Source organism: Dermacentor silvarum, chromosome 1, assembly GCF_013339745.2.
Source record: "Dermacentor silvarum isolate Dsil-2018 chromosome 1, BIME_Dsil_1.4, whole genome shotgun sequence".
Lineage (NCBI taxonomy): Eukaryota > Metazoa > Arthropoda > Arachnida > Ixodida > Ixodidae > Dermacentor > Dermacentor silvarum.
In genome coordinates this window covers 142695992-142714864 of record NC_051154.1, presented here as the reverse complement: position 1 = coordinate 142714864, position 18873 = coordinate 142695992, and the positions used below count along the sequence as shown (strand labels likewise).

The following is an 18873-nucleotide window of genomic DNA, read 5'->3' as shown; positions in this document are numbered from 1 at the left end:
CAATTAAGTTTACCCTGTAATTGTATAATGGTGGTGAACTTGCCCCCGGCGGAGAGAAGGTTAACCACAATTGCACAAATTGGGCCATTTGCATAAATCTTACCAACCAAGCAGTGCTAATCACTGAACAACAAAAAATCTGCACCCTCCAATGAAGCTGCAGGAAGCTTGCAGTGCTTCAAAAGCATAAGTCTTCAGAACAAAATACTAACCCTTTGGAAAAGTTCTGCACGCAGCTGCTGCCTGCAACGTGAAGAGACTCGTGGTGTCTTCTCATCTGTGACATCATCCAGCACCAACTTGCTAAGACAGCTCACAACATCAGCACTGCATTGAATGAAGCAGTCACAACCGATTATTTCCCATATAAAAAAAAAAAATTCATAGCATAGCATTCCAGAGACACACAAGCAAATATTTGTCTTTAGAAGGGTGCCAATAAACTTAAAGAAGAAGAACAAGAAAAAATAAGAACACTGAGCTTGCAGTTTGTATGAATGTTCACAGATATGCAGAAAGGAGGTCGGAGGCTTAAAACTTCATAATTAGTGTACAGAATATTTATTGGAGAGGTTTATTACACAGCAATGCATTCATTAAAAACATCTTCAAAGCAACACAGCCGCCTTGATTAGTTCTGCACATGTTGCTATTTTAAGTAAGCAGTGAACAACAAGGTATATTTGTAAAATGCCAGCGCTGCCACATAAGTGTGTATTCCCCTCAACAATAATGATGTCATGCCATGCATGCAACTCTACAAATCAACAAAATCCACAGTGCTCAGTGCTCTATAGCAATGAAAATGCAATGATATGCACCCACTTCTAGGGCTCCAACAAATATAGAAGACTACTATTCAGAGCTGGATTTGCTACTATTATCTACAGTAGGTCTATAAAAAATGTCAAAATATACATCAAACTGAATCTATGCTAAATACAAATCACCGCCAATATATCCAACACCGCTTCCTGCAAACAAAATGATGTTCTTGTACCAGAATGTGCAAACATCTACAATAGCAAAAGAATCGTTCACTGAAATGTTTTGAAACCCTGTATACTATGAAGTGAGCTCATGCTTATAGTATTGTTCAGCTTAATTCGGGTACATATATAATTTACCCAGAAAGCAACTGTTTCCATTAATTGTTTTCAGTGAGAGGAAGCTTTGTGTCAAGAAGGCACAAAAATATAACTTGCTCCTTTCATGAGTGTATCAACTTTAGCGTTCTTTAAATGGATGCCAAAAACCAAGAACTTGCACTACTTCTTTCTGGGGTTTCACGTTCCAAAACCAATACTGATTATGAGGCATGCCGTAGTGGAGGGCTCCGGATTAATTTTGACCACCTGGGGTTCTTTTACGTGCACTATAACGCAAGCACACGGCCGTTTTTGCATTTCACCTCCATCGAAATGCGGCCGCCGCAGCCGGGATTCGATCCTGGAACCTCATCAAGAACTTATACTAAGTTTAAAAGTGGGCAAAGTTTGCCCTTGGACCTGTACCAAAAAAATTAACACAGATTTTTGTGCAGGTTATGTTCAATATGAGTAATAATCTCTAGCATTCAAGAAAAAAAGAAGTGCAACATTCACATATTTCTGAAAGTCGTATGACACTTGTGCTAAATGAGAGGTGCATTAATGAGGAGCTGGAGATGTACTAACTTAAAATCAACTAGAATAATGAGAGAACATGTTCATGTTTGAGGGCTCTACATAAGTACCTTCCCTTGATGGCTATGCTGCATGCTACTCCCTTACCAGACATATTTATAACACCTTAAAACTAGGTGGAGTGATGAAGTCAGGAATTTCGCAGGCGCAAGTGGGAATCAGCTAGCGCAACACAGGGGTAATTGGAGATCGCAGGGAGAGGCCTTCGTCCTGCAGTGGACATAAATATAGGCTGATGATGATGATGATACTACACAAATGCTGACAAACAAAAATTGGCTTTCTGAACTCAATGCAAAACATCAAGCAAGAACATGCAAACTTTCACACCTTGTAACCATGCACAGGGTGAGTACCAAAGTAAAATGAAATAAAGGTGTATAACGCTACGCATTGATTAAAACTGTAGAACTCTCAACCAACAGCTGACTTTAACAAGTTAGTATTTTGCTACTGAAAGTAGAGAAAAACTCCACTTAAAGCTGGAGCTGCTGGAGTGACACATATTCACACTATAAGCGATACTGCACTACAGTGTAGACTGTGTATAACGTAAGTCGCCAGAGTCGTGAATATCTGCACTATAAGCGGTACCACACTATAACCAAAATAGCGATTTTCAAGCCCTGCACGTATGCAAAACATGTAGACCAAGCAGCCGCGCGTATCCGCGAATCGAAGCGTGCGAATGGGAGTTTTGCATGCGTTTAAATTTACAAACGCCGAAAGGTCCAAGTACCCACGATCTTCGCATGAAGCAGACAAAGTAATATAATTTTAAAAATGTCTCAAGTTTCTCCCGAAACGCGAAGCATCAATTGCGATAGCAAATTGGTAGAGAGCTATAAAGAGTAGGGATAGTAGTTTTATCGGCTGCATAAACTTGACACATTCGCTTACTAACTGAATTAACAAGCGTGGTGTCAACGCGCACAAGCAAACATGAATAGACTCGATGACCGCAGACAACCACTGTCAAAACGCAGGCGTGGGGAAACGCGGCCGCCGCACCGAGAGAAGGTGCGTGCGGTGTATCGCTCTATCGCTTCAACGGAAACTGACCGGCGTAAGCACAGCGTATACAAAGGTCAGAGCCGTGTGGAGATGGCTTTCAAGATACGGTGCGCCCGACAACACCGACAGCCGGCACAGGCGCGAACGTATTTGTTGGCAGAGTAGAAATCCCCCCCCCCCCCCCTCCCTCCCTCCCGTGCTGCCTTCCCGCTATGCTACTTTCGCGTGGGAGATTGCGTTGCCAGTTCCCCTTGCGCCGGTTGCAAGATACGCATTTGGTGCTGCAGCGAAGCGTCCCCCCCCCCTGCGCGCTTTCACTTGCACACACGGCACACTCACTGCCTCGCTTGTCCTATTATAACCATAATTCGTCTCGTGCGGCTGCACAATAAGCGGTATGCATATGCATGGAGTTCTATGGGAGGGCAAATGGGAGCCACAAAAGACTGCGTTATAGCCGGCGATGCACTATGAGTGGTGACGTTAGAAGTGGCCTGAACTGTACTCACAACGTGAACAGAACACACAATATGCTTAAAACAGGAAGGCAATGACTGGATGAAAATAGTGTCAGCAAGCTTGGCATATTCAAGCAAAGCACACATGCCCTAAAATGTAATTTCTGAGCTTTCCTTCACTGCTTGGAAAAGGAAAACACTCTTGATACAAGCATAGTCCCTTAATACCTTTTTCTGGTCACGAAACTCCCGCCTCAGTTTAATATAAAGCCAGCGCCTGCCGCTAGGGGCGCCGTAGTAAAATAAAGGCCACCTAGCCGAGCGGCCGCCGCGGGAGGCAGCGGTATTTTATCTTCTCTGGTCATGTTGCGGCAGAAAGCCCAGCTTCTTTTCGATTTTATTTACATTCTATTTTGTCGTAGCAGTTACAGTATCCAAACATGAACATCTGAGAGTGTTTTCTAACCGAAATCAAGGCACGTACAAAAAGTAAAGAATCTCAAAGTCAGCTGGTGGCTCCCGTGCGTCAGCAGACGACGTGCATAGAATTCTTCTTACTGATAAATCTGTCGTTAGTTGGCCCAGCAGGCTTCGATTAAAAACTTTTAAGCGACATTTATGCACTGTACAAAGAATAAGACAGGGGAGTGGCGTTGCCAGTAAACAACAACCTGGGGTGGTATTCTGTAAGAATCCAATTAGTAGACTGTCCATTTTGGCTGTCGCTGATTGGCTGCTGCTTCACGTGCAGGAAGGCGACTGGCTGGCACCTTCCTGCACTTGAAGCAGCAGCCAATCAGCAACAGCCGAAATAGACAGTCCACTAATTGAACTCTTACAGAATACCGCCCCTGACTTCAATGTCGTGTGCTGTTACCGAATTCCGATTGCACTCGAGCCATTCAGACGATGGTGACGGATTCTAATCACACGTACCATAAAATGTTCTAGGATGTCAGAATTAGTTTCGAACAGGTACATCGGCAGATCGTAGCCGTGAATGAAACGCTTGCTTGAAGGAAAGTATTGCTATTTTCATGCATCGCAAGCTTTGCTAGTTTTCGTGCGTATTATTCCATATGTGCGACAAAGTTTTCAAACCCGATTGTCATTGCCAATATACCCTATAAATACACTAACGGACTAACATGCCCGACTGACTCAGCACTGCGCTTATTAATCTCTAACTTGCACGAGCAGAGTGACGAGGATTGACGGTCCGTTGCACTCAGTACCATGTATACCTCCTTGATGAACTGCGACGCATAATAGTATTTGAATCGCGAGCTTTATTTGAAGCAAATGTAGAATCTTGCATGCGCACGCGTGCACACACACACACGCAAGCACGCACGCACACACACATGCATGCACACACACGCACGCACACACATGCCTACACACACACACACACACACACACACACACACACACACACACACACACACACACACACACACACACACACACACACACACACACACAAATACAGTATAGACCACTTATAACGTAACCGCTTATAGTGCAGGACCGGATATAGTGCGGTCTTTTCAGACTCCCGTTAATTTTCCCATAGCACTCCATGTATACGCGTATCGCTTATAGTGCAGTTGCGAGAAACGAAATACCGGTTACAGTGCTGCTGCCAGGGAGTACGGAAGTCAGCGGAGACGGTGAACGCTCCCCTCAAACGGGCGCCCCAAGAAAGAGAGACGAAGTGGAGGAGAAGGGCGCGTGGTGCGAACGAACAGCCAGTGAGGCTGAAACTAGAATCTTGAGTGCGAATCGTGAACTGTCACGGCGCGCATAGCGAGCGAGGGCCATGAAACTGCCAATGCCGGCCAACGCTAGCTTCACGATAACGGCAGTAAACGAAACTTTAGGGAGCGGGCGGGGCCGGCACGGCACGGCCAAGGGCGCTCCAGCCGGCCCGGCGCCAGCTCTCCGAAGTTTCGTTTTCTGCCGTTATCGGGAAGCAGGCATTTGCCGGTGTGGGCAGTTTCGTTGGTCGGCCTGGGACAAGGCCGCTGCTTCCCTCTGCGCCGTAGCCGCACCGCGCAAGCCCAACATGAGACTAGAAAGTAGAGGAAGTATAAGGAGAAAGAAGGTTTCACTACCATTTTCTACGCGTGGCTACGGTAGCATGGCTAGACGTCGGCACGTACACGCATGTTCCGGCGCAACGCAGAATCGGCGACCTTGCCATTTGAGAGAGGGTGAAATTTCCGCCGCGTTTTTTTTCCTTTTTGCTCGCGCGCGACATTGAGGGGTCTCTTCTAAGCTTTTACTCTATGGCGGTGCCGGAGTAATGCCGGTCGGAGGCACCGCCACGTGATTTGGTTCGAATTAACGAGATTCGACTGTAAATTGAATGCAAACGTTCTAGCTGCATTCCTCGACTGTAGCATACGCGTGGCGGCTCGGTGCACATGTTTTGCTTATGTGCGGGCCTTGAAAATTGTTGCTTTGGTTATAGTGTGGTACCGCTTATAGTGCGGATATTCGCGACTCCGGCGACTTACGTTATAAGCGGTCTACACTGTATAGAGTACGCATCCAAACTTTCAGCCCGCGCCGGCCGGATCTGCAGTCTCTCTGGGTTTAACACAGAGAAAGGTGGCCTCTCAGCTGCGGTGGCGCCGCAGCGCGGCGGCTTCATGCGCCATATCAAACTCTCCCATAGAGTGACAGCGGAGTTTTGTGACCAGAAAAAGTATTAAGGGACTATGATAAAAGTTAGTATTCTTTTTAAACATGTAGTACAATCAAGTGTTTCATTTGATGATCTACAGCATGGGTTCTCAAAGTGGGTTCCGCGGAACCCTGGCGTTCCGCAGGCCCCTGCTCGGGGTTTCACGAGCCACTGATAAATTTTTCCGTGGTCCCGCTTTCACCAAGTGGCTAAAACGGCGAAATCGAGGTGCGCCCGATCCACAGAACGTCCATTACTCATGCCCAAGTGTCAAAAAGCACATCACAGCGCGTAACGGCAACACGCGAACTGCACAATAAATTCGCAAGCAGTTTGTAGCCACCCAACCTCCAAAAACGGGCAGCGCGCCTAAGCTTTAGCACTTAAATCTCGGAGGCCGTAATTTACCAACATGCGCATTTCTCCCGTTTGTAGATAGCGTAGGTTCCGATTGCGTGCACACTGGCGTATACGTTGGAGGAATAAAAAAAAAATGAAGAAAAAAAATGTGCGGAGCACTGCAAATACGCGCCGCGGAAGAGCAAGAACAGCGCTAGCGTCCAACCGAAACGAAGTGGCTCAGTCCGCATCACCATAGTCCTCAGCGCGTCGTGCGCGGCACGTGATTGACAGCTACGCCGAAGCGCTTCGTGCCTAATTGTGCCCTTAAAGACTTTATTCTTGCGTTTATCGCCGCGCGTAACACAGCGTTGGTGGCATGCCGCGTGCCTTCATAAGTGCGTAGTTGTCATCCAGGACCGCGTCGATAACCACCGCAGTTTCGTCCGCAGCGGTTGCGGCAAACAGTAGTTTCGTTTTCACTCGGTGCGCGCATCGGCTGCGTGCCTTCACAACTGCGTAGTCGTCTACCATGGTAGCGTTGACAGCGACTGCGGTTTCGTCCGCGCTTCTTGCAGCGAACGGTAGTTTCGTTTTGACTTGGTGCGTGCGTTGGCCACCTGCCTTCTGAACCGCAAGGTCGCCTTCCATGATCGCGTCGATAGCGGCAGCGGTTTCGTCTGCAGCGGTTGCGGCAAACAGTAGTTCTGCTTGGACTCGGTGCAAAGCTGTCGAAGATTAAGAGCACCAGCTACATTGCAATGGACGGACGATTTGTTGGCGAGCAGCTGACTGGCGAAAAAATAATCGGGAAAATAATCGGAAAAAATAAGCGCGTGAGGCCTTCACCGCTGCTAGCACTATTAAGTCATGAGATGACGCGAATTTCAGCTTCCGCACTGGTCTTGTGCTAAATATAAACAGGATTTGCTGATTCATTGAGTAAATAAAAGCCTGTTGACGTAGTTAAGCATTTGTTTATTGTTTTCTTGATACCCTCAATAATTCAACATTCGGTTAATTAGGACATTTTAATTCGGTTAATTCCGGGGGGGGGGGTTCCTTGGTGCTTCATGGAGCTTAGCAGGGTTCCCTGGAACGAACTTGCTTGAGAACCCCTGAATTCTACAGCTTCGTGATAATTTTTGCTATATCCCCAATAAATCTATGTAAAAAAAATCAGAAGACATTAACTAGTGAACTCAAGCTTAAAGGTACTCCTATTGGCACCAGACAGGTTCCAATGCATTTAAAGTTTGCAGAATGCAAGTGTCATTACACAAAGCCTTGTTCTGCTTGAGTGTGACAACCAGTATAAAGTAAGCAAGTCAGGAAGTAACACTCAATATACAGACTGCCAGATGCATCTTCGCAACAGTTCTCAGCAGCTCAGTTAAGGCAGCATATAATGGTTACCACTGAAAAAGCTTACCCAGACTTTGAGTTCCCACAGTATGTCTGAGCGTCCTTCCGGCAGGCTTCCTTAAAGGCATAGCTGAATTTGTAGTCTTTCAGTGAAATCTAAAAAGATATAAAGCATGGGTATGTTTTTTTTTTTATTTAAGAGTGAATAAAAATTTAGTTACATGCAAAGAAGCAAGCAGAAAACCTACTCACCAGCTGGAAGTGCTCGAGAGCAGCCCTGCAGCGTTGGTCCTCTTTCATGCGAAAGTCATTTTTATGTTGAACCAGACAGCCAAGAAGGTCTCCCTGATCAACATCCTTAGAAAGTAAGTCCTGCAAGAATGTGTTAAACTCAATTAAATCATAAAATCGAGAACAGATAAAGCTCAGTTGATTCATAGAACCATAAAAATGTGATCATTATGTAGACCACAACTTCTTTACTCAATAAGTAGACTTTCATTAATTCACCTCTGGCTATTTCAATTTTTCAGTTAATTAAATCCTGAGTGAAGGTCTGGGGGGTACCCATTGATTTATATGGGCCAAACCTTTTATTTCAACCCTGAATTTGGCCCTCACAGGATAAACTGAACTTGACTGGTCAGCACGAACACACTTAATCCCAATGAAGACCTCAATAGCTACAGTGTCCACCTTGACAGCAGTGATATTTAGTGACTCGAAGGCAGCACTGCAGTCTTTGCTATCAGCCCTGCGACGTGGACCACACGAACAACTGGTATTTGAGATTAGAGAACTAATCCACACCTTGACTGAGAAAGGATACCACGTGACATTTCAGTGGCTTCCAAGTCACTGCGGCGTCATAGGCAACGAACACGCCGATAACGCTGCTCGGTCGGCTCTTCAAGGCGACGAAGAGGAACCAATACCGCTATCAAGGACAGATGCCGCTCGAAAACTTCGAATGCTCACCCCAGATATCACGTTCTCCCTGTGGAATGCAGGAAGTATTCAAAGCAACCGGCTGCACAACTTAGACTCCTCTCTACGCCTTTGCATCCCAGCTGGACTCTGCCGTCGAGAAGCTACCCTACTTTTTCGAATATGGCTAGGAGTGGCTTTTACTAAGTCTTTTGCATTCCGAATTGGATGGGCCGACGACGCCATGTGTGATGACTGTGGTAGCGAGGAGACTCTTCAGCACCTTCTCTGTGACTGTCCTCGCTACATTTTACAGAGACGATCGCTCGTACACGCGATAGCACGTTTTGACCAAAGACCTCTAACAGAGGAACTTATTTTAGAATGCCAACCTCACAAGCCATCACAGCGGAGGGCGACGAGGGCACTGCTGCAGTTTTTAAGGGCAACAGACATGGATAAGCGGCTGTAGCCCGGACAGATGTGTATATAGTGATGCAAGTGCAACTGTGCTGTGCCACCTGTGACCGATTGTGATTGTGTATCTGTGCTCCTTTCTTTCTCTATCTCTACTTTCCTGTCACTTTACCTCCCCCTCCCCTCTCTCCCCAGCATAGGGTAGCAAACCGGATCTTCCCATCTGGTTAACCTCCCTGCCTTTCCCCTTTCTTCTGTCTCTCTCTCTTGACAGCAGTATTAAGAAACAGAATGCATTAAATACACGTCAAAAAAAAAAAAAAAAATCTCCCACCAAGAACAATTATTTTTAGCCTGCCCTAGGAAGATTTTCAAGTTAAAACGGTAGTTGATGAAAAATTATTACACTATTTACCCGATTCTAATGCATTCCTTCTTTCCAGGAAACTGGTCTGAAAATTGTCTACGCGATGCAATTGGATACGAAACCAAAACTGTGTTTCAGAGCCAGCACAAATGGCAAGAAAACAAGTTCTCGAATGAATGAATGAATGTGTGTGGTTTAGTGGCGCAAGGGCCAGGTATGGCCAAAGAGCGCCATGCCAGTGTTTGTTAGTTCACAGTGTAGTGATGAATTCTGAGAAGTAGGTGTGACGGGGCTGTAAAGGGGCCTAAAATAGTCGCTGTAAAGTGCGTAAAATCAACATACAGTAAGATAATGGCAATGACTAGTGACGTGTACTATGAACATAAAAAATGCATTGCTAAAGAATGATAATATATGCAAGATATGGATATGCAAGAAGCACTACTACCTGAACAGAGCCCTTGAAACACAAGGGCCTGGAGGCATGTGCTATACAGAACTACTATCACAGCGGCATCCTCTGGAGAGAGGATGCGCTACGAATGTATTGGGCTAAAAACATGTAACACAACTTCGTTCAAGAAACCGAGGACTGCTTTGGTGTTAAACAGTGGTTCTTCACCAAGAAACATAATGGGATGAAGAGGGATATGATATCGGTACGCTTGTGGAAAATATTTCTGTCTCTCTGTTTCGGCTTTCCGACACTCTAGAAGGACGTGGAGGACGGTCAGCCTCTCACCACATCTACCACAAGTTGGTGGTTCATCACCGGTCAGTAAAAAACTGTGGGTGCCATATGTATGTCCTATTCTGAGCCGACAGCAGAGGACATCAGTTCGCCATGTTTTTGTTGCGGACGGCCAGAAACCTATCTGTGGCTTTATCATGTGAAGCTTATTATTTGTTTCAGTGTCCCACAGGTGCTGCCAGTGGCCTCGCAGTTTCCTTCGCAAGAAAGGCTTCAGATCTGTGGACGGAATAGCAGCGGCAGGATTAATAGCTTGCGATTTAGTTGATGTGGCCAACTGGTCTGCTAGCACATTGCCCTCGATGCCTCTATGGCTAGGCACCCAGCATATAATGACATGCTGGTTTGAAATATACACTCTGCATAGAGTGGAATAGAGCTCAGTGAGTATAATATTTTTGTGTTTGCCGAGTGACACCAGGGCTTTAACGACGCTTAGGGAGTCCGTAAATAGAATTGCTTTTTGAAGTTTTGATTTCCTTATATGATTAACAGCCGACAATAGTGCACGGGCCTCAGCCGTAAAGATACTGGTTTCCGGGTGGAGTACACCGGATTCCGAGAAGGAGGGGCCGACGGCTGCATAAGACACCCCGGCACGTGACTTGGAAGCGTCTGTGTAAAACTCAGTACACGAGTACTTGGACTGGAGTTCGAAGAAATGCATTTGAATGTGTGCCTCTGGCGCGTGTTTAGTCACCTCTACAAACGATGTATCACAATCTATGAGTTGCCACTGCCACGGCGGTAACAGTTTCACTGGAGCCATAGGACGATGATCAAGCAGCGGAACACCCATTTCCTGACTGAGGTTCCTCACACGCAAAGAGAATGGCTTTCTCGCTGCAGGTCGATTATGGAAGAGTGTGGCAGCGGTCACGTAATTTATAGTTGAATAAGAAGGGTGTTCAATGTTCGCTTGGACTTTCAGAAAATATGTGAAACTCTACGTACAGGCTCTGGATTGGACTTGTTCTGAAAGCACCGGTCGCGAGACGGATACCCAGGTGGTGGATGGGGTCTAGGATTTTTAATGTACTTGGCGTTGCAGAATTATAAATTATAGACCCGTAATCAAAGCGCGAACGGACGAGACTGTTGTACAAGTTCAGGAGGCATTTTTGATCACTGCCCCAGGTTGTGCGCGAGAGAATTTTTAAAAGGTTCATCGTCTTCAGACATTTTTCCTTCAGATATTTAAGTTGGGGGATGAAGGTAAGCTTAGAGTCTAGAATTATTCCCAGGAATTTGTGTTCACTGCTCAAGGATAGTTTCTCTCGATTGATCGTGAGATTTGGCACTGGTGTCACACCTCTTTTGTTAGAGAAGAGAATGCATGTACTTTTCTGTACATTTATTTTAAACCCATTTACATCTGCCCACAATTTGTTTAATTCAAGCTGCACCTGTCGTTCACAGATAGCGATGTTACATGATTTGAAAGCTATCTGTACATCATCGACATACACAGAATAAAACATGCTATGTGGAATGACTGTATACAGCGAGTTCATTTTTACCATAAAGAGTGTGCAACTAAGCACACCCCCTTGTGGCACGCCAGCCTCCTGGGTGAATGTTCTAGATAAAACATTGCCCACTCTTACACGAAACGTGCGATGAGACAGGTAGCTTTCGACTGTGTTTAACATATTTCCACGGACCCCCATCGCGGCAAGATCTCGCAGAATCCCGAAGCGCCATGTAGTGTCGTATGCTTTCTCTAGATCTAGAACGACCGAGAGTAAAAACTGCTTATGTATAAAAGCATCTCTAATATAGGACTCAATACGAACTAGGTGGTCTATTGTCGATCTTCCCTTTCTGAAACCACATTGAAGGGGGTCTAGTAGGTTGTTATTTTCTAGGAAACAAATTAAGCGCCGATTTATCATTTTTTCAAATACTTTGCACAGACAGCTTGTTAGCGCTATTGGCCTGTAGCTGCTGGCTAAGGACAGGTCTTCGGCTTGTTTAAGTAACGGGATGACTATAGCTTCTTTCCATGCAGATGAAATATACCCAGCATCCCATGTGGCATTGTAGAGAGACAGGAGTGTTTTCAGTGTTTCAGAGTGTAGTTGCCTAATCGTTTCGTAAATGATATGATCGCCACCTGGCGCCGTGTTGTTGCAACAAGCTAGAGATGCCTTAAGTTCAGCTAAGGTAAATGGGCAATTGTAAGCCTCGCTCGAAGAACCTTTGCAGTCAAGGGGCTGCCGCTCTTCTCGTTCTTTGAATCTCAAGAATGTTTGTGTGTAATGAGATGTACTGGAGATGTATTCAAAGTGTTTGCCCAGACAATCTGCCTGATCTTCCAGGCAATCTCTTTGGGTACTCACTAAGGGCAGCGGGTTCGTCTGACGGCCTTTTAATTTATTCACTCTATTCCATACTTTCGCCTCGTCTGTGTAAGAATTTATACCAGAAAGGTACCTCTCCCAACTCTCTCTCTTCGCACGTCGACGTGTTCTCCTTCCTTGTGATTTGACCTGTTTAAAATTAATCAGATTTTCGGCTGTTGGAGAATTGCGAAGCAATCCCCAAGCTTTGTTCTGATTTTGGCGTGCTTTCCGACATTCTTCGTTCCACCATGGGATACGACGCTTATTAGTCAATCCGTTAGTTTGTTTAATACATTTCTTTGCAGCGTCAATAATAAAACCTGTTAAATATGCCACAGCGTCGTCTATACTAAAAGAGGCAATATCATCTTTCTTAAATATGTTAGTTCTTGGAAAAGTTCCCAATTAGCTGAGTCAACCTTCCAATGGGGAACGTGTGGGGAGCATTCATCTTGTTTTGTTAAGCTTATAATTGGGAAGTGGTCGCTTCCAAAGGGGTTCTTGAGAACAGACCACTCCAGATACGGAATTAATGTACTGGATACTACAGTTAGATCTATGGACGAGTATGTGTTATACGCCACGTTGTAGTACGTTGGCTCTTTCTTATTCAGTAAACATGCTCCTGAGGAAAAGATAAAGTTTTCAATTAGGTGACCTCTCGCATCGCACCGAGAGTCTCCCCACAAGGTGTTATGTGCGTTGAAATCTCCGAGAACTATGTATGGCCCCGGAAGTTCATTTATGTAGTTTTGAAATTCAGTTTTATGTAGTTCATAATTGGGAGGGATGTATATAGAGCTGATAGTGATCAGCTTGTCAAACAACACCCCTCGGACAGCAACTGCCTCTGGGGGCGTACGAAGTTTTAATTCCCGGCAGGCAATACCTCTATCGACTACAATAGCCACACCACCGGAAGACACGACTGTATCATCGCGGTCTTTATGAAAAATGGCGTATTGCCGGAGAAAGTTTGACTTGTGTAGATTTAAGGTGTGTCTCATTGAACACACAGCACCTTAGGATTAAACCTGTGTAGGATTTCTTTGACGTCATCGAGGTTGTGTAGGAGTCCTCTGACGTTCCATTGTATTATTTGTGTATTCATGTTGGAAGTGTTTTTATGTGCTGTGTGTTTAAAAGAGACTAATTTAACTTACAGAGCCCTTGTCGGGCCCTGTGATGCGGGCTTTTGCTTTTTTGGAGCGATCGCGAGATTCTCGCGGCTCCTTTGGCGCTTGCGGCGCTGTCTGGCAGGTTGTTGTGTCCATCGCCTCTTGCGAGGCGCTGGACACGCGCTCTTGCGAGCGGTTGGTTTGACGGGAAGGCCGCGTTTCGAGGGACGAGGCCCTTGAGGCCACCAGCCCGGAGGTCGATGGCCTCTTCTTGTGAGTTGGCGGAGCAGCGCGAGCTGCAGCCGCCGGGGGGGCGGATGGCGTCACTGCCGGCTCACTGTGTGTGGGCCGGACAGCCGCCGGAAGCCGTTGCGACGCTGCCCCCTGACACGCCACTTCGGCAAAAGTTTTCTTTGGCAGGTAGGATACCTGCCTGCGTGCCTCCTTGAACGTTAGATTTTCCTTTACTTTAATTGTTACAATTTCTTTTTCTTTTTTCCAGGATGGGCACGACCGCGAGTATGTGGCGTGCTCCCCATCACAGTTCACACAGTGGAGAGAGTTTTCGCATGATTCAGAGAGATGCTCAGTTGCACTGCATTTCGCACAAGTCTGACGGCCTCGGCAGTTCTGCGAACTGTGGCCGAATCTTTGGCATTTGAAGCATCGAAGAGGGTTTGGCACGTATGGCCTGACACGTAATTTAATGTATCCGGCTTCAATGGTCTCGGGTAGAACACTAGAACCAAAAGTAAGGATTATATGTTTTGTCTTTAGCTCCTTGCCATCGCGCCTCATCTTGATTCGTTTTACAGTCAAAACATTTTGTTCTTTGAATCCTTCCAAAAGTTCATCTTCGGTGAGCTCCAACAGGTCGTCATCAGAAATAACACCGCGAGTGGTGTTCATTGTGCGGTGCGGGGTCACAGTCACAGGAAAGTCTCCAAACGACACTAGATTCTGTAGTTTATCATGCTGTTTCTTATCGCGGAGTTCCAGGAGGAGGTCACCGCTGGCCATCCTCGTCGCCTTGTAACCTGGTCCTATAGTCTCTGTCAGAGTCTTTGCAACGATAAAGGGTGAGATCACTCTCACGGTCTTTTCAGTTTTCTCACTGTGTACCACGTGGTAGCGTGGAAAGTTCTCAACTTGTCGGCCAAAAAATTTAAAAACTTGTTCGGTGCGCCCCGTCTTTTGGGGGCGATCAGAAAGCGCGGGAAAAGAATTAGCCATGCAAATATTCATGTTTCGGCAGAAACGCCAGCCACCCACCATGGAGTCCTACTAGGGGACGCTGCAGTGCCTGTAAACATAGGCCCTGCAGACACCAGCTGTATGTCACCACTATAACCGAATATGAAATAACCTAGGCAGGCTACTCACACAGGGCTAACCCTCGCTGCCAAGAAGATCGGAAGGAGTATAGAAGAGAGGAGAAGACAGGAAAGATTAAAAGTAAGAGAGAAAGACGAAGGTTGGAGAGGAGGATAGGAAAAGGCAACTACCGATTTCTCCCGGATGGGTCAGTCCGGGAGTGCCGTCTACGTGAAGCCGAGGCCAAAGGGGTGTGTTGCCTCCGCCGAGGGGCCATAAAGGTCCAAGCACTCAGCATCGGCTCAACCCCCAGGATCCCCTTTTCCCCGGACACGGCTAAGCCACGCACGGTTAAACGTGGGAGGGTGCAACCCTCGTGTGCTCGGGTACGTGGTGGCGCAACTCACCAAACACCTGCTTGCGCAGACGCCCTTGCGGGGGAAAACAAGTTCTCGCATAGCATGAACACAATGCAGTGCTTTCAGTGTTTCAGCATTTCCGACTGCGTATCCGTTTTGCCAACAACCAACACTGTGGCAAGCAGGCGTGTAGCTCCTGTTGTTCAGTTTCTAAAGTCTGCTGGGTTGCGACTACTTCTGTCCGACAAGGAAGGTGGCTTCGCCGTGTTCAATGCCGCTGACTACCAAAGAAAATCCCAAGAAGCCGTAACAGAGAATTTTTGTCGATTCAAGGGAAAGAAACTGGAGGCACTCAAGAAGGAAGGTGTAGCAGTTGTGCAGCAGGGTGGGGTTGACCAAGCTCGCAGCTTCTTTGAAGAAAAGCGAACGCCTCACCTTTGTGGGGATTGAGGGTTGCGCCGGCATGATTGCGCGGGCTTCACTGCTCTGCCATCCCTCGCCATCGTTCCCTGCTGGCCTCCTTCTCCGCCCGCGCCGCCTAACCGGTTCCCGCGGTGGCGCTGCGCACGCGGCGGTTTGCGGTGAGGGCGGGGCGCTGACGTCACTACGCGGCCGGTTGTCGGCTGCTAGCGGCGAAGTGTGGACTTCTCTCAAGGACCAGCGCCCGGTACGTTCATGCTTTCCTCTCGTCCGCCGACACCTTTGTGACTAGGACTGAGCTCGCGCACGGTGCCTTTGCCCGTGCGGGGAGCGCGTACTTTGTGCTGGTCCGTTCCCGACGCTAAGCCAACGAGCAGTGCCATTAGTGCTCGCGCGAGGTCGTACTCCGCCGAGCCGCACTTGCCGAAAGCCTAAGCCGAAGGATATTGCCCGTGCTCTCGCGAGTTGACCCATTGGTTATTGCCAGAGCAAGTAGCATAGCCGCCGGGACTTTTCCTAGCAGCGTGTCATAGCTTGAGCCTGTGCTCTCGCCGCGACGTGCTATAGGTGCCTGTTATTGTATTTTCGCCCTGGTGCGGTACCCCTTTGGCTCCCCTCCGCGCGGGCGTTTGTGCAGTGCTGGTGCCGACGGTTTCAGTAAACGGTTTCCGTCAACTCAGGGCTTTACTGTGTTTTTTGCTTGCGTCGCTCGGTAGCCCCTTGCGGCCTCTGAGCTCGCGCGCGAGCGGTGCTGGAGGCGACGGCTGACGCGGCCCTGTGGCTCGCTAAGCTCGAACCCGCGGTGGTTGGTCTCCTGTGAGACACCAAGAACCCACATGGGCGCCCAACGTGGATTCAAAGGCTCATTAAGCCTTTGTCTGTGCTTAGCCGAGTCAATACGCCTTAGCGAATTGGACTCGCCGCGTTATGTCTGCTAGGCGTAGTGACCTTTGTCCTTTGTTAGTGCTAGCAGACGCCGCGTTGCTCGAGAACGGGGCCAGGGCCCCCCTTGAGCAGCGCACTCCTGCACCTTCGCTTGTAACGACCCCCTGTGGGGACGGCAACGCGAGGCGCTACGTACCAGCTCCCTTTGGAGCAGTAGCGTTGTGTGGAAACGGGGCCAGAGCCCTCTCCGAACAGTGCACACGGGCACATTCGTCTGCCACGGCTCCCTTTGGAATGCCAAGCAGTGCGATGTCGCAGCGCTCCCGATCATTGACTCCTTCGGGAGTAAACGAAGCGCAGCGCGGAAACGGGGCCTTAGCCCTCTCCGACTTTTGCCCGTTAGCTGCTTCTCAATTGAACAGCCAAAACCAGTGGTATGCCGCGGCCCCCTGTGGGGAACCTTCAATCACGGCGACCACGAATTCCGCTCATACGTCTCCCTTTCGAGTACACTCGGTGGCGCCCAGTGGCACACCGATCGAGCACACACCTGTTGTATCGACACTGGCTGCTTCTCAATTGAACAGCCAAAACCAGTGGTATGCCGCGGCCTCCTGTGGGGAACCTTCAATCACGGCGACCACGAATTACGCTCATACGTCTCCCTTTGGAGTACACTCGGTGGCGCCCAGTGGCACACCGATCGAGCACACACCTGTTGTATCGACACTGGCTGCTTCTCAATTGAACAGCCAAAACCAGTGGTATGCCGCGGCCCCCTGTGGGGATCCTTCAATCACGGCGACCACGAATTCCGCTCATACCTCTCCCTTTGGAGTACATTCGGTGGCGCCCCGTGGCACACCGATCGAGCACGCGCCTGTTTTGTCAACACTGGCTGCAAGCGGCCTAAGCAATTCACGTATAGCTGCCTCAAGTGGCAGCTGTGAACGACAGCAGGTGCACCCCGCTAGGAGCCCTTTTTGCTCTGGGGACGGCGGCGCGCCAGCCGGTATCCCTGTGGAAACCGCGCCACTGATCGAGCTAGACGTCAGTTCATCCTTGCTCGATCGCACCGCTGACGCGCCAACGGCTCCCTTTGGAGCAGGCGCACAGATGCTGTTGCATAACGCCGCCGAAATTATCCAGGCGCTCTCTGGGGCAGTTAAAACGCTGTCGGCTGTTCCGAAATGCGCTCACCCCGCTCCTACGCCTATTTGCTGGATCATGATGGGCTCCTGCTGAAATACATAGCCACCGATGATAACACTGTGGACCCGTTTAAGGTGGTTATCCCCAAAAGTCTGAGAAGCGCACTGTTGCGATGTTCTCATGACGAACCCTTGGCCGGTCACTTGAGTGGCTCTAAAGTTTTTGCGAAACTAAGCCAAACTGTGACCTGGCCTGGCATAAAGCGTGACATTTTTCGCTATTGCCGTTCCTGCCATGTCTGTCAAATGGTGAAATCAAGGGGTGGCAAGCCGCCCGGGCTGATGAAACCAATCGACAGTGAGCGTCCGTGGCAAGTGGCCACCTGCGATCTTATGGGGCCTTTCCCCAGGAGTAAGCAGGGGTTCACACACCTGATGGTAGTCGTTGATAATTTTTCTAAATGGGTGGAACTGTTTCCGCTTCGTAAAGTGACAGCGCGAGCGGTGCTGGAAAGGCTACAGGAAGTGCTTTGTCGGTTTGGCTTTCCGAAAAGACTGATTACGGACAATGCGTCCTATTTCACCGCTCGGGTGTTTGGTGCTGCGTGCCGTTCCCTGAGAATTAATCACTGCACCACTTCGCCCTACCATCCCCAGTCCAATTTGACGGAGAGACTCAATAGAACTCTTAAACCAATGTTAGTGGCCTTTGCCGAACGTCAAAAGGATTGGGCAGACCACTTGAGTGAGCTCGCGTTCGCAGTCCGAACCTCCGAGAATCGCTCAACTGGTTTCTCTCCCGCCTTTCTCAATTTTGGAAGGGAGTTGGCTAATCCGGTGACCAGTGTCATGCAATGCCAGCTCGGGGACGAGGAAGCGCCGGCAGACTGTTCTGCTTACGCTTCAGCACTTCGGGACAGGCTTTGTCGGGCTCTCTGTAGAGCAAGGCAGAGTTTGGCGTCGGCCAGGGCCCAGCAGAAGGCTCAATACGACCGGAAGCATCGCCATCTTTCATTTAAGGTAGGTGATCTTGTCCTGAAGCGCAACCACGCTCTTAGTGATGCGACCAAGGGGTTCTCAGCCTCGCACGCTCCTCAGTGGCCGTAGGAGAAAGTTTGGTCTCCACTCGCGTACTTGCTGAAGCATCCCTCTTCGGGAAAACTCAGCCGTGCCTATATCGCCGACCTGAAGGCCTTTGCGTCACGGTCCGACGAGCTCGCGCCAGTGCCCAGTGGCATTGCGCGCAAGCAACGGGGCACACCCGGA

The 18873-nt window shown here is 48.4% G+C and overlaps 1 protein-coding gene across 1 annotated transcript in view; it reads right to left on the bottom strand.

Annotated features, from left to right (window-relative positions):
• Nucleotides 1–18873, bottom strand: part of LOC119436163 (Golgi apparatus protein 1) — a 128865-nt gene that overhangs the window by 33692 nt on the left and 76300 nt on the right. Inside the window, exons 13-15 of the mRNA XM_037702929.2 lie at nucleotides 7806–7925; nucleotides 7621–7709; nucleotides 213–327 (exon numbers count right to left, since the gene is read on the bottom strand). Of these exons, the coding sequence (XP_037558857.1) occupies nucleotides 213–327; nucleotides 7621–7709; nucleotides 7806–7925 (324 nt within the window). The remainder of the gene's footprint in view (nucleotides 1–212; nucleotides 328–7620; nucleotides 7710–7805; nucleotides 7926–18873) is intronic.